Source organism: Sparus aurata, chromosome 24 (genome assembly GCF_900880675.1).
Source record: "Sparus aurata chromosome 24, fSpaAur1.1, whole genome shotgun sequence".
Taxonomy (NCBI): domain Eukaryota; kingdom Metazoa; phylum Chordata; class Actinopteri; order Spariformes; family Sparidae; genus Sparus; species Sparus aurata.
The window spans coordinates 8,450,205-8,466,452 of record NC_044210.1 but is presented as its reverse complement, the minus strand read 5'-3'; the positions used below and the strand labels follow the sequence as shown (position 1 = coordinate 8,466,452).

The 16,248-nt window shown below is 40.8% G+C and overlaps 1 protein-coding gene across 3 annotated transcripts in view; it reads right to left on the bottom strand.

The window, feature by feature from the left end:
- The window catches only part of LOC115577135 (gamma-aminobutyric acid receptor subunit gamma-3-like), a 94,298-nt gene that overhangs the window by 27,865 nt on the left and 50,185 nt on the right, over positions 1 to 16,248 (bottom strand). For all 3 annotated transcript variants that reach the window (XM_030409966.1, XM_030409965.1, XM_030409967.1), the window contains 3 exons: positions 11,209 to 11,303; positions 10,645 to 10,776; positions 7,907 to 7,989 (listed from right to left, as the gene is read on the bottom strand). In XM_030409966.1, coding sequence (XP_030265826.1) covers positions 7,907 to 7,989; positions 10,645 to 10,776; positions 11,209 to 11,303 — 310 coding nt within the window. The remainder of the gene's footprint in view (positions 1 to 7,906; positions 7,990 to 10,644; positions 10,777 to 11,208; positions 11,304 to 16,248) is intronic.

Genomic DNA, 16,248 nt, shown 5'->3' with positions numbered 1-16,248 from the left:
GCCTTGGCTTTAATATCCTCCCTGTCTATCCTCCAAGAAAAGGAGACGTGGGATGTCTGCTTCTGCCGTATTACTGTAAACAAAGTCCAGAGTGATGTGGGGATATCTGCCGGAAAAAAAACTGTATCATGTGAGTCGAGGAAAGAGAGAATTAAAGCCAATTTTACATGTAGATTCGCCTCACTTATTGTGTAAGGAAGTAGGCCTATAAACTATGAGAGCAGCTATTGAGTGCTGCAGTAATGAGTCCTTACATCCTGAAATAAATGAGTCTTTTCGTGCCTCTGGTTTTCTTATCCGAAGTCAATGTTTTTCTTTTAATGGGTTTTTGTTTGGTTGGCTGAAATGAGGACAATGGTCTATGCATGCCTACGAGATTTTCATGTTTTTTGTACTACAACATAAAATACTGCAGTATATACTCAACTTGTGAATTTTAGTGTTTACTCGTCTTAAAAATGAGACTTATCTACAGAGGTTTATCTATTCAGCAGTCTGACTTTAGCAGCAAACTATTCTACCACTAATTATCAAACTTGCAGACTGATAAATTTTTATAGTAAAGTAGAGTGCAGAAAGGAGTTTAGCAATGGTGATCATGTGACCGCGATCCAGTTTGTTTATAGCCCAAGATTCGCTTTTTACTTTATGATTGCACTGCAAGATTTAACTAATGATGAGATGAGATTATTTCTGAAATGAATCTTGCTACAGTATCATAAACTTGAGTTTGCCACAGTGGATATTTTCTAAATTATTCCAAAATCCAATTGAGAATCCTTTAGGGCTCTCTGTCAAGAAAACCAGGGTGATGCTAACTTCCAGGCTGGCCTACAATGTATGTAAAAAAAATGTATGATTAAAATCTATCGACAGTGTGCATCCATACGGGTGCAAGACGACTTGTGTTTAATGTTGCAATTCTGATACTTGCCTGAATACAGTACAGTATGCTTTGTAAAGATAACCCATCATGAGGTCAGAAACCAGCCGACTCAAAGGACTCTCTTTTTTCCAACAATTGCAAAGCTGCTACTCTTTTGTACAGCTCTAACTGTACAGAAGGTCAGCAACAGTTTATTTCCAGCGTCAGCTGCTGTGGGAATATGTTTAAACTAGAAGCGTTCAGCATTATTTCCCTTGTTCTTAACACTCACACCCAAAAGTTTAACACAAGTCCATTTTTAGATGAGGTTTTCAAAATCAACTTCGGATGATTGACCATTCAAGGACCCCTGTGGTGGCATTTCAAATAATGCAGTGAGCCCTGTGGCAGTCATGATGGAGGTCCTCCGCTCTTCTGGGCAGGAGTGACTGGGAACTGCTGATTACATCTTTAAATGTATGATTGCCTGTTTCAACAGCACTGAGATTTAGATACTTCTGCTTAAAAAAGGAAAGTAATCATTTTGCAAACACATCTGATTGAGCTTGCATATTATGGATTTTAAGATCCAGATTGAAGAAGCTCTACAACTACTGATGGACTCGGTTGAAAATTTTATACATTCATGTTCCCCATGACTTTGGTGATCCCCTGACTTTTCCCCTAGGTCACAATGAGGCTGATATAGCTTTGAGTGACATATCCCAGCAAATATTGGATGCCCTCTCAGGAGGAATTGTTTGAAAACTACTTACTTTTCATCTAGTGCCCAGTGTTTTTCAACTATTTTAAATGGAAAGTCGCTAAATTCTGATCAGATATGGCCATAGTAAGTCACATGCTGATTTGCATATCTATGACGTCATAACGTCAGCTAGCTTTGTCATTACCTAACATTTTTCAAGCTCAATTTCAACTTTCTATGGAGTTTGCATGACAACATAGACTGGAACTGAAATGTTATCAGGACTCAGACACTGGAATGAACTCACTCTTGTAACCGGGGATTAGCGGTTAGCATTTTCACTACATACAGTCCAGAGAGCCAAATGAGAGAACATTTACTTTGAAATGTCTGATCAAAATGTTTTTGATTTGACATTAAGTGGGTGTTACAAGTTCATTCTAGCAAAAAGTCATTAAAAAAGCAAAAAGCACGGCTAACTTTGACACCCACGAAAGTAAGGGCATTCCAATTAGTATCAGCTGTACTTAAGGTAACGATAGTAAATGCCAGACCAAGATGTGTAAGCATTTAGCTCAAATTTAGACTATATCTACACATCATCTCATACAGCCTCTTAGTCTTGTTTTAATAAATCATGATGATTTTCAGTTTAAAGTTTACAGTTTAGGTTTTTGCAGACCACAAACACAATACATTTGTATGCCTCTGATGTATCGTATCAACATTTCTGCAAAACGTGTCATATAACGTTCAGATTACGTGTGGCGTGACACCTAGGCCAGATGGCTGCCATGCAAGAGCCCATTGTTCAGCTGACACCAACAAGGATGTTTTAGCCACTGTCAAGACATTTTGCAGCCAAAACCAAAACATTTATAACAAGACAATGGGTCATTTTTAAGGTGTGATAGTAAACCAAAACCAAATATGCTATTTTAAGCCAGAACATGATCTTCCTAACCCTAACCAAGTGGTTTCTGTGCCCGAAGCCGACTTAACATGAAGCACAGCATTGTCACAACAAGAAACTCAAATTAGAGACAGAAAGAAATCTAATGACAATGCGTGGGTTATGATTTTGCATTCTATATTTGTCCAGAGAACAAAGACATGTAGTTTGGACTGTAACTGTCAGCAGATTGACAGGAGACAAACGCAAACTGCAATTACCATCTGACCCTCAATCATGGTCAGCCTTTAGTGACGCAAAAGGCATTGCTCATACACAATGGTATTTGCAGCAGAAATGTAACTGCCCTACAATAAAGCAGCATGGAGTGTTCTTAAGGATGTGATTGCAGCTATGCCTGTGATTTGGATAACTGCACGAGTCCCAAGTGCCTGTAATGATAGATAAGGCTTTTTATGTCTTCTGTACTCAGCTCAGCAGTTATCAGAGAACTTCTTGTCTAATGTGTCATTGACAGTGAAGAAAAGACAGCTACAGCAGCTTAAAGGTTCCTGTTTCACAAGAGCCAGGACAAAAATTCTAAACATGTTTGGTGTCAGGTTAATTGCATAATGCCTGTCGGTAACATGTCTGCTTTCAAGAAAAAAAATCCGAAGTGCATTCATCGCGTTGATAAGGTTCTATCCCAATGAATTAAATTGATTGCAGCTATAACAGCGAAGCTTCTAATTGGATTCATGATGAAGAGACGGAACGTTTTAAAAGTGTTGTTCATTAGGCTTCTACGGTACCATAATGCTTTAACAGCTACACGCCTCGAGTGGCGAGAGAGGTTGATAGCAGGGGATGTTGCAGCACATGAGAGAGGATTTCCTCAGTGGACGTTGACGAAAAGCGAAGGGCAAAATTTGACTTCATTATCTGATATCCTGATGTACAATGACGGCTGGCAAAAAAGAGAGAGACGGCCCTGAGGGAAACACTTCCCTCCGTTATTTAACAAGCTTCTTTGGCATGCTGTGATGTGAAGACTGACAGTAAAGGTTTTCTTTAGAACTTCTAAACGGATGATTAGCTCAGGAGAGCCATATGGAAAATCTGAGGAGCAGATTTACATTTTCCAAAAGAGTTGAGTCAGAATTGGATGTCTTCTGCTGTCTCCAAAAATAAGACGTTCGTAACATAAAACGCTCTGGATAAAAACAGACACAGACCAGATGTCACGGAGGTATTGTTATTTCTATCAAGAGGCCTCTGTTCTGCTCAGAGTGGTAATTAAACCTCTTTAACTCGTCCAATTTTCATCTCGCTTTCAGTAACATTTCCAAATATTGTTGCTTAATTATCGAGGAATGCTCTGACCAGAAACTCCTGAATGAAGCAGTTATTTGAGATTTAAATGGGGGGTTTTAGCAGATGCACTTTAAATGTATTCCAAAGACGGTCTCATTTGGCAAAAAAAACAGACATTTGCTGCTTGCATTTATATTCATTAGCAATGAATAATACCATTAGTTTTACTGAGAGGCTAAATCTAAAACAAACACTGAGAAATTATGCAGCGATTTTTATCAATATATGTCATGACATATATGGAACTTTCAGTGTTTTTGGAGACCTGAGCTGCTAATCTGTTGCAGCTAAAGACAGGGAACATGTCCATTCACATGGTCATCAACAGGAGAGAAAAAAAGGGTTATTACTGCAAATCCTTTCACTGAGAGCTGAGACATAATGGAAACCCATTTGCAGTCAATAGCTTTTTCACTACGTGCACTACTATGACATGCAGTCTCATCGCACTGCGAACAAATTGTACCTGTGCTCGAAAATAGTCAATTGATTATCTGGACTCAATGCTGCGAGGAGGTTTAATAATGGCCTGTGGCACATAATGACCTTTCATACTGAATCAAATGTGATTTGGAGCCTTTTAGGTGGCGAGTAACTTCATAAGTAACTGGTTAATGGAATAATAAACACTTTGAGGACTCATGCCAGCATAAGCCACGAAAAGCAGCAGTGCTACTGCAGCCATCATCATCATTTTCCACCAATTTTTCATTGTTAGTTTTTAACATTAAAGAGGGTTCAGTCAGACTTGACAGCCCTCCTGATTTTCTTGCTAGACTCCTGTTTAACATTAATCTCTGGTGGCTACAATTCGCTCGTATTTCTCCCGATTTAAGACACACTTTCACACCTTTTTCTCAATGCAGTTATCACAACCTGTTTCTGGCACTCTACAGCGTGTAGTCTACTGTACTGCTGCGCCGCCTCCTCCTCCTCGGCGAGTGAGAGATGGACAGATGACTGCAGAAGAGAAACAAATACTCAAGCATGAAGAATTTCTGTTTTTGTACGGTAAGTTTCAAAAGGAAAGGGGCCATCAAGTTTAAATCTACGAGTTCTATAGTATCTGTAAAGTAACTGAAGTTAACTATACATTTACCATCTATTAATAATGCTTATTATAAGGTCTTACTTCATTTTAAAAATCTCCCACTGATTTTTAATAACTTCTCCAATCATTGATCTTGTTCCTGTGAGATGAACACATGCTTGGAGTTTCAAAGGAGGTTTCTCTTAAACTTCTCTATCAAGATATGATATGTAACATTTCTGCATTAAAATGTCTACAACTGACTCAACCTATTCCTCTGTTAAAGCCTCAGTAAGTCTGAGGCACTGACTCTGGACCAGCGTGAGGAGATTTGATTCAATGTAGGCGGCTGTTGTGTCTCAAACTAAGACAGCATATTATTATTTACACATTTATTTGACTCTTGTCACATCTCCAGGTGTATTTGCATAACGCCTCTAGACCAAATGGTCCAAAATCCTTTTAAACCAGGTCTTCAAAGAGGCCTCCTGTGAGACCACTCCTGGCACCTCCCAACATTAAAGACCCACTGCAGCCCCATCACTGTTTTTAAAGTCTGTGGACACTTTGGCCTTTCTTTGGTTTTACTTATTATTCATTCTCATCTCTATTTTATTCATTATTTCTCTTTTATGTCTGTATTTCACGCCCTCATTATAAAGCACTTGGTGACGTCTAATCCAGAAAGGTGCTGTAAAAATACATTTTCTCACTCACTCACCTAAAAACCATTAGAACTAAACAGCCTGTGTGGCCATGAATCATGGAAACACTCTCAGCTAAGCCTCATCATTAGAGTCAGGAGTGGCTTTACTGCTGCTGCGGTCCCCACTGTGGCCCAATGCATTAAGTTCATCCTCTCCATCTTTCCCCATTTGATTCCTCATCTGAATCTGATGAGCCACTGGGAGGCAGAGCTATAATCTGACCGCTCTCTTCCATCTAACAGAAGATGTTGTTACAAGAAATTCTGTTAGATTTAGATGCTGAAAAAACAACTGATCTATTATATGTATTGGCAAAACAAACAATGTTTCAGCTTCAGCTATTTCAAGTGCACTCAGGCCTTGTTTGAATGTAAATCCTTGTCCATATTTGAATGATGCAAACATACATACATGCTCTAAAAAGCAATACTATCAAAATAACATCCCTTTAAAGCATTTTAAACCTGAAAAAGATCTCAATACATCTTCAAAACTATCGATACATAATATTTATTCATTAAAGCCCTGAGCTCCTGGGCCAAGCAGCCAAAAATGTGTTTGTCCTTTTTTCCTAAAGCGCCACAGCAGAGTTTAGCTCCAGAAAAATGGAAGACGAGTGTTACAGCTGTTTGGTCTCATGTGATGTGTTTTGTAGAAAATATGTGAAGGGGGAAAGGGAATGAATACATTATATCTGCTGCAGCTGATTACAGCAGACTAAAACGTCGTCCTAGATTAAATGTCTGCAGGTGTAAATCTGTAGCACTGTTTTATCGGACACATGGAGGGTAAGGGACTATTGACTATGGAGGGTGAGAAAGAGAGAGGAACACTAATTAAACGACACGTTACAAGTTACTTTATTGGAGCGCCTCGGCACGAGGAGCCAGCAGTGTGTAATTCTTAAATGATTCGGCTTTCTGTTTCCTGCAGGTCCCTCCTGCCTACTTACCCTCACTGTTAATGGCTCATAGAAGCTCAGTCCAGTGTAATATGATTAAGGAAGCAACTAATAGTGCTATGTTTGCAGAAATAATCAAGTCAAATGTGTTTAACGAGAAAAATCTCCCACTGATTTTTTAATAACTTCTCCAATCATTGATCTTGTTCCTGTGAGATGAACACATGCTTGGAGTTTCAAAAAAGGTTTCTCTTAAACTTCTCTATCAAGATATAATATGTAACATTTCTGCATTAAAATGTCTACAACTGACTCAACCTTTGTTGTATATTTTAAGGCGTGTTTCATTTGGGTGCTTATGACATAAACTTCCGATTGTCAGAGAGTGAGGAAGTAAGTCGGCGGATGAGACTAAAGTGAATAAAACTGGTTGTTCAACACTGAGGACAGCAACTCTCATGATCCCACACTACTTAATCTTTTCTTTTGCATGTGTATGCCTTTTCCCACACAAAAAATGCTGTTAATGAAGAAAGAATGTGCTGTGAATATTTGCGATAGTTGACAGGTACATGTGCGGCTGATATAAATAGCCATAGCTGTGCGTATCGCGATCGCGTAGTGTTCTGATATTGTTGGAAACCCTCAGCCCATCAGCTATTTTTCTTCTTTGACCTTCTATAATTCTTATGGTTTCTTATAGTTGAAAAATAAGCATGTGGTTATTGTATAGGATGAATTTTTGAATTTCCCCTGTAAATTACCCAGAATGTCTAAACGAGCACATTTACAGAACTCTAACCTGTATAAATTAAATAAATAAATACCCCAGTCTTTGTGCGTACACAGTTTTAGTTGGATTCAAGATAGAGTTATATGCATCTGGCCCCAGGTCAGCTGGGATGATTCACCTCTGGATTCCCGGAAGTAAATACCCAGCTAAATCTAAAAATGTCAGTGACATAAAAGCATGCCCTCAGTCTTAGTTTGCAGCATCTTAGTACATATCCCCCCTTTATAGGCAGTTCAATCCGCTGATCATTTATTCCAATTACTCCCGCGGATAGGGACACGCCACAATCGCGAGTATCCTAACAGCCTTTCAAACGTCTCCTAGGATACAAAGAACTCTTTGCGACTGAGGGCTGAGCTTCAGTTGAGGTGATTTTGTGCTCATCAGTTTGCACAATTTGGTGTTTGGCAGAACACCGTGCTTTCATTTCCACCTGCTCAGATCACCTCTTGGTGCAAAACCAAAGAACATCCTTTTCTGCCTTTATCTCTGTCAAAAGTGATCATTATGTTGAAGCCATTCGGATCTGTTTTGTTGCATTCATGACGCCAGACGTCTGCTTGGAATGCATCTCACTTAAAGGCACTGCTATGCATGTAAATATCTGTCTGTCTGTGTGCACGTGTGCCGATACTCACAGCTGGAGAAGACGAGAGGACAGGAGTGTTCGTCCATTGGGAAATTATGGAGCTGCAGCTGGCACTCTGCGTTGATGGTCATCCTGCAGAGGGAGAGGCAGACACGCTAAGACAAAGACGTTCGCGGCACTAAAAAACGCTTCAGATCCTTCATTTCTCGCTCCATCAATCTCATAGTGTGAGTGCGCGGTATTCATCACTGCTTATATCGCATCATTCAGTTTTTGCACTACAGTACACGAAGCACTGGCTCCAGACCAGATGGTGCAGGATCACACTCGGTTGCTCGGTTGATGTGTGAAATCCCTCAAAATGACAGAATTGTTTAATCAGCGGTAACCGGACATGTTTTTCTATCAAGACGGCATGAACTTATAGGTCAGGGCCCAAAGGCATGTACGCTTCTAAAAACAAGAGCACTTAGCTCTGATCACTGGACAGGTCAATACACCAGATGTTTGGGAAGCTACGCTGGTCACAGAGACACAGGGGGATTAGCTCAACGTGGAAAAATAGAAAACTGAATCCGACTCGGTTAATATTCTCCGCGCGTTGTTTCGATACATCATCCTGAAATTAATTTTCAGCGGATATGATAATGGCTGCAAAAATGACACCATCGCGAAAATGGGCCTTTTTTTTCCCCCCCACTTGTTCTGTGTTGTTGTGTCTTTGTCCTCGCCACAGTTTCTCATTAATTGACTGACTTCGAGCACAAAAGAGGAGCCTCATTCAAAGCAGGAAGAGGGCTGCCTCTCTCGCCTCGCTCGTAGGTGAACAAGTGCAGATGATGTGCGCTCCCGATTTGCATACGCGCTTCGCAGCCGTCCTCGTTGAGGAGACAGGAAATCCAAATTTGGGCGAGGGTGTCGAGCAGAGGTGAGGGGAGAGCGGGCGGAGATGCGAGCGTGAGAAATGTATCATTCGATGCAAACACGCCCCCAAACATACGCCTCTTTAAAGACTTAATATCCTTTTAATGAAACAATAATTTTCAAATTCATCACAGAGACACGCATTAGCAGAAGTGAAATTAGCTATTAAACGCCAAACATTTTTTGTGGGAGGTTTGCGGTTGCGAAGAGGAATTTCTAGAAGCTGAGCCGCTTTGCTTCCCTCTGGAAGGAATCATTGAAGAATTACTTCAGCGCTGGTAAGATGGTAGCTGAATATAACTGGGCTGTCTATGTAGCAAAAAGGCACGGATATTTTTTAAAAACTGTGTTATATGAACAGAAAGACAGCGAACTATATTGGGACAAACAGGTTGATGCGACAGCCCTCGAAATTCGTCCAGATGACGTGTTTTGCATCATTTGGAGGATTTTTGCTGGCAAAAAAGAGTTAGGGGGGCTCTGACTGCAATCAAAATGGAGAGAAGATAACCATTGTGATACAAAGCAAAGCGCTCGCACAGATCAGAAAAAAAATGATATCTTATTCTTTCACTCTGGCATGCCTTCATTGGATCGATCGGACTCCTCATGACAGGGTCTGAGCCACCCTGGTGCTGCCGCGAGCTGTGAGTCAGCCCCTCCAAAGGGGTTCAAAACAAACACTCATGGTGGTATTTGCTGTTTGACCAAGGTCTAGTTCCAAATCCTGGATACGCAGGTGAAATTGGATCCTCAACACAGAACAGGCTCATGTCAAAGCTTGAGGGTCCATAAACTCAGATGCCACTCAAATTTAAAAAGAAGCTGTCCACTCCAATCCTGAGTGGACACGGACGCAGTGAGGGTTATATTGATGTAAGGACACACACACACGAAAAAAACGTTGTGTTTGTCAGAGCAGAAGAAAATAAAAAAAAAAACCCTGACATGTTGAAGAAGAAGGTTCTATTACCCTGTGTCAGAGGTTCAGATATTGAAAATTCATACTGAACAACATGCAGGGGAATAAAACTCAAATCAATTATACTTAAGTAGAAGCTACAATAAGCCAGCACAACACACATAGTTCTTGAAATGGACATGAGGGCCTCCGCTTGATCCAACAAGGGAAGCTGCATTAGTTGGTATGCATCTTAAGCACTCCACTCGTCCACATGAGCCACATTTTGGGTTTTGGTTTTATTCAGTTCATGTCATTTTTGAATGTTTTACAAGGAAATTCAGCTTGCCTGTGTTCAGTAAAAGAGAGAAACGTGATTGATTGGTGTACAGTTGTATTTTTCTTTTTGTAGGATAAATAGTTTCCTTTCTTGACAACTTGTGAGTTTATTTCGTGTGGTGGTAAACTATGGCACTTTTACAGCTTACATCTGACTATCACCCCTTGAGGTGTGGTGCGAGTAGGTGTTATGAGAAAAGGATGGGCCTGAGATAAACTGGTTAGCATGCTAACTTCAGTAGATATCTCTGCAACACAATACGTAGACGTCATAGAAATGAGATTCATTCTGTTGTTTTTCACATTCTTTAAATAATGTCCTTTTTTTTGTGTTTGTTTTCAAGTAATATTCTGTCCATGTCTTACAGCTTGCTCCTTTAGTCTTAAGTCTTTCATATTGATTCCAGTGAGTTGGGCTGAGTCACCACCAAGTTGGCAATGGGGGTCAAAAACAGAGAAGGGCTTGGGATTTAAGTTTTCCTACTGTCAATACTTTAGGTGCCATGGAGCTACCCTGCCATTGATCCAGTTTTTGTGTGCTTCTTTGTTGGAGCGCCACACAGCATACTGTTCCTTCCATCCCGCTGAACTGTGTGTTTTCGTGTGTTCTGCGTGCTTTTTACCTCAGCGTGTAAAGTACTGTTCCATTGTCCCTGATCCGGAGCAGCTGATTGGGCGTCGTGATCCAGTGAGAGTCGGCGTTCTTGGAGTTCCTAAAGATGGTGTCGGGCAGCCAGATCAGACCAACCATATTGCTGATTGAATGAGAGACAAAGAGACGGAGAGAGAGAGAGAGAGAAGGAGGCAGAAGGTGAAAAAAAATGGTTGCTGCTGAATTCCTTCAGATTTCTCACAAACGCAAGAGGCAGATCCACTACCCAATAAGAGGATAATAAAACTGCCGGGCGACACGGGGAAAACAAAGCACATCAATCAATTTGTTCCATTAATTACAGGCCTCTTCCCGGGAGATAGGAGGATATTGTTCTCAAATGAGATATTCACAGTATGAAAATACTGAAGCACAATGGAGGCTACCCAGGAAAGAGGGAACGACTCGCAGCAGGATGTTGGAGTTACAGTTCATTAAAAAACACAGACATAACATACTGCAATTATCAATATATGAGTATCAAAGCTGCTGCGGTCTGTGTATTTGTAGTGCATCCTCAGTAAATCCAGTATACCTGTTGAGGGTTAGAGTCGGCATGCTGCTGCTGCTGTTATACCGCAGACGGGTGTCCACCCAGGTCTGGGCGAAGATAATATCGATCTGGTACTCCTGGGGAGAGAAAAGTAGAGTCAATATACTGATCTGACACCCTGTTTTTTGTGTTTTTTTTTAAGCAGCGTAGAGAAAGAAAGAGATACGCTGGATGGAGTGTGTTTGTGAGCCGAGCAGCCCTCTGCCTGGTCCTTCTAGAGGAGCTGATAATGTGTGCGTTTGAACACAAACACGTCCACATCAAAGAAGAACACCGAAGCAGCGCAACGCAAGCTGGAAACACTAAAATACGCACTGTGTGTTTGATATGGAAATGAACGCACACCATCTCGAAATGTTTACTTCAGCACATGTTTTCTTTTTTCGTCACCTCAGCAATGACCCACCTTCTAATTGTGAGAACTTTTAGCATTTCCGATAAGAAAGTTGAAGCAGAATTTCCTCCTTTAAAAGGTAAGCTAAGTCTTATTATTTCACTAGTTAGTCGATGAAATATTATCATTGAGATAATAATACGTGTACAAACATTGAATCCTTGAAAAAAGTGTATTTGAAGACACTTTCTTTCACCAAAGTGTCAAAGTTGAGTACATTTTCCTCATTCACCAACCATGGTAGATGGTGAATAAAGCAATTTCCGGAAGGAAAAAACATTCCTCAAGTGCTGTGTAGAGCTTTGTTTGCCTGGAGGTTCTTTTCTATGTTATACTGCAGTTGAGTAGCAACTTATTAACCACCCATCTCGGAGAAGTTGTGGCCCGAATGTTAAATCGACCATGACTGGGATCCTGCACGTTCCTCTGTAGAATGTCCAAATAATGTCTAAAAATAACCCGGCAAAATATAGCTGAAAAGGGACTGTCACTCATTGATCTTTACTATCTTTGAGCCTTTAATTAGTTGCATTTTTTAGGTGTGGGTTGTGCTGACAGCCAGCTGCACGGCTGTCTTCAATCACCCAGATCTTAGAGAACGCTCCAAATAGCACGCTGCTGTTGCTGTAACACAAAGATGAGACTTTTGTGATGAACATGCCAGTGTTGTGGCTGTGGTTGTTCCTAAAACCTCGACTGTAGCTGCGCCTACTGAAGATATATGAAAACGGAGTTGGCGCTGTCTCCAAAAGCTGGATGCCTGTGATGTTGTCAAATTGCGTTATTATGGTCCTTTGTTGGTTGTGTTATTTGGCCATGACTCGGAAGTTACGCTGCATTATGCATAGCTCTGGGTGTGTCCGCGTTTCTCTTTCTCTTGAGATACGGCAGGTGTTAATGCAGTGGTGGACAGCCCCACGTCCACCTGAGCATCCACCAGGAGGCTCTGAGTCCACGTTCCCCTGTGAGGTGCAGTTGTCATTGTAACTTCCCACCGCCTGTCCTCACTACCTTGAGGGGAGTGACAGGGTGGCGAGTGAGGATGATAAATGACAAATCCAAGCCTAGATTCACTGACCGTCCCTCCCCCCACACACCGAAGAGAGGACAGGGAGTGAGACTGATGAGGTCATCGCCTACACGCTAAATATCAATGCTGAACATTTTTCTTTGTGCTGCATAACATGAACATACTTGGATTGAAGTGAATATCATCTACAACAAATGCTTATTTTTCCTGGCTATGTTCTTCTGGTTACTATACGGAGACACTGCATTTAATTGCTGACAATATGCAACATTTAGACCTCAAGACCTTATTTATACATTATTAGAAAATAAAAAGATACAACCTGAAATACAATTAAAGGTGAGTAATTCATAATAGATATGAAACAGCCCTGAGATTAAACACATTTTTATACCCTGGAGACATACAGTAGAGAAACATGACAAGCTATTCACAGCTCCACTTCTCTTAGAAGCTGAGGACCTCCAACGGGGCATGCAGAAGGTCAGAGCCTCGGTTGGAAGTCCTCTTTAGAATGTAATGAATGCCCACTGATGCTTCAGTGATAAGGTCAGACCTGTGGGATCTCTTTCGAAGATATTCACAACTCCATTGTTGATATGAAATGAAGGAAAAGAAAATATTCCACAGACTTTTTCTGTGAGGCTGTCTGAGCGATCCTGTTTGCAGAAGAGCTTGTGGGGGTTTAAGGGAAAATATGTGCATCTATAGGAGGATTTTCTCCAGAGGACAGTTTCTTTTATAACTTCTCTCATATTTGTTTTTGGATAAAAGTCTGGAAGGTGACCCAACAGAAGATACATCACAGGCTTAGCACCCCTGTGTCTATCATTCACAGTGTATACACGTTTGAAGTAGAGTAAGTGAAGTACAAGTGCACAAATTCGCTACTTCATACACAGCTTCACTCACTTTATGACTTTTCTGACCTTTTCTGTAAACAGACAGACGAGACGTGGCCTTCCTAATACATCTGTCACCAGAATCCCCATTGTTACCATCGGCCTTGGTGACCTTTGGAGAATAATGATAGGGAGACACACACGGACGGTGACGAGCCCATAATTCAGACCGCAAAGTGTTACATGTTACGCCTGGCGCAGATGAACTCTCACGACACTGCCCGAATGGGATTTTCTGCTTCCACTGGGCTCTTTTGGGGACTACACCTACAAGACAAGGCACTGAAGCAGGTCCATTATTCATGGGAATTATGCAAAACAATGAAGCCGAGTGTCGGGAGATATCTGACTGAAATTAACTACGGAGGCTCGCATTATTCCCCTGGGGATCCATTTCAAAGTCAGAAAACGAGGGTGTTAAGGAGGGAGTCCATTACTCACGGCCACTGACAAAAAACAATGAAGACCTGTAGGTGAGATAATCAGGGACGACTTGTGTTGTATATTCTCAGCTGGGAAAAATCCAACACAGAAAGTCAGAGTCTGGGAGTTGCAAGTTCATTATTTAGGGTATAAATATTTTATTTTAGGGCTTAAAATATTCACAATGTGATAAACTATTTCCCTCCTGTCCCCGACTAAGTTTCACACAGCAGGCGATAGGTACAGGAAGTGCAAGGCAACCCTCACAGGATCAAAAATTTATCATTTCTCGTGTGTGTTGTGAATCTGATTCATTATCATGGTGAAGGTGAGGGTGTAGATGGAAATTCTCCATATTCAGAGTGAAAAACATGCAAAATAACATCATTTCACTTAAAAAAAATCATTCTGTGTCTTACCTTACAATATACTTTGCCATATTAAATGTACGATGCCATTTTTCTTCTGCACACACTGGATGTCAGCAAATTTACTTGGTTGGTGAAAATCAACAAATGTGGCCCTGCTGCGTTTGGAAATGCAAATACCACTCAGAATCTGATAATATGAAATCCATTATTAAAGCTGAAGGATGTTGACAGTGAAGCACGTCAGACAGAAATTAATTAGCCCGACTCGAACGGGCGTCAGAACAAATAAGAGTCCTCCTTATCCAGCCTCATCATTTTTGCACGGGAAGGGATCGCACCTCACCAATTACAGACGTCGCTCTGCCACATTTTCCACGTCCATGCACCAAAAAATGCCTCCCAAGAGGGCGGATATGGCGTCTTTATAACTGTGTAAAAACAACATCTTGAAATCTTTTCACTAGCTGAGCCAGAAATGTTGCTCTTGCCTGAGAGTTTCAGTATGAAAACTCTCAATGAAGACGTTTCCCTGCAGAACTATCAATGATTAACATGACTCATCCCTTGTTTACAGCTAGATCTGCAGTTCATTACCTGAAGAGGGGTCAGGTCAGGAACAAATAAAAACCGAAGAGAAAGCAGAAAACTTTTTTAATAAGGCACGGATGTATGTCGGGGAGCGACTGTAACTATATACCCAAGTATTGTACAAGGAGTTCATGTTTGCATTCTAAACCTCAGAGTCCATTTCTCCCTCCACATATAATTGACTAAAAATAATTGACTGTTACTTTGCGTATTAAAATTTTATAGACCAAACATATAATTATCCACAGATATATGGATGGCTTTATTAAGAGAAAAGGCTTTAACACAAGGCTCCTCTATAAGACAGGACAACAAATAATAGCCATCTTGGCTTATTATTTTTTCTCCAAGTCTGGCCAAACACTAAAGTATAAAAGTAGTTCCAATTAGGTCCAATTGAATAACTATGATATTTAAAGAAATGTTTTTTTAATTTCCCTTTCAGGTCAAAATTGGCCCGTTGTAAGGTTTCTTTTTTTGTGGTGTAAAAATGCTCTTCAAATATGGGAGATTCCCAACTATTAATTATTTTGCATAGTCATTAGTTCAGAGGACTTGGGATCCTGGTACCATTTTGCTTCTGAACAATACAATATCATTGTGGTGGCCATTTGGCCCACCATTATGTTTCAGTTTTGGCCTTTAAAGGGAAAAACTGTGGGCACCACAGTCAACGCCTGACATGTTAGACACAGCCGTAGAAGCTCCTAGAGCCCCTTTCTGTTTTGTCATGTTAAATGCCAATATGACTCGACCTTCAGGGTAGGACTACGGTGAGTGAGCTTCAACACTACCCACACAGGTGTTTTACATTAAAACCCTCGGTGACAGGCTACTCACTATTGGAATGTGACTTGTCATTGAATGTAATCAAAGGTTTTCAGCCTGTCAACGTTTTCGTCCTGAGTACTTTTCCCTGTGATGCTTTAAATACATTTTGCAGAAAGTGGCACTTTTTCCTGGAGCGAGGGGGTGACTCACTCTCTTCTGTTTGCTGGTTTTCTTCCTCAACTAAACAAAAATGTCAGTCCAGCCTGTCCTGGATTTTTCAACATTACAACTCACTCATAATAGACTAGACTCTACTTCATCGCTGATCACATAGAATACAGTGCGCTCAAAAATACACTTTATTATATTTTGTTTTGCGGTGAAGGGGATCTCAAACTTAAGCACAGATCACTGACTAATGCATTTCTTCAGGCAAACCCGATGCTGCATAGTTGGTATAAATATTTATAAGTGAAATATTTATATCTCCCGGACCTTGGGAAATTGGTCGCTGGACTACATTTTCAATCCCTGAAGAGGAAG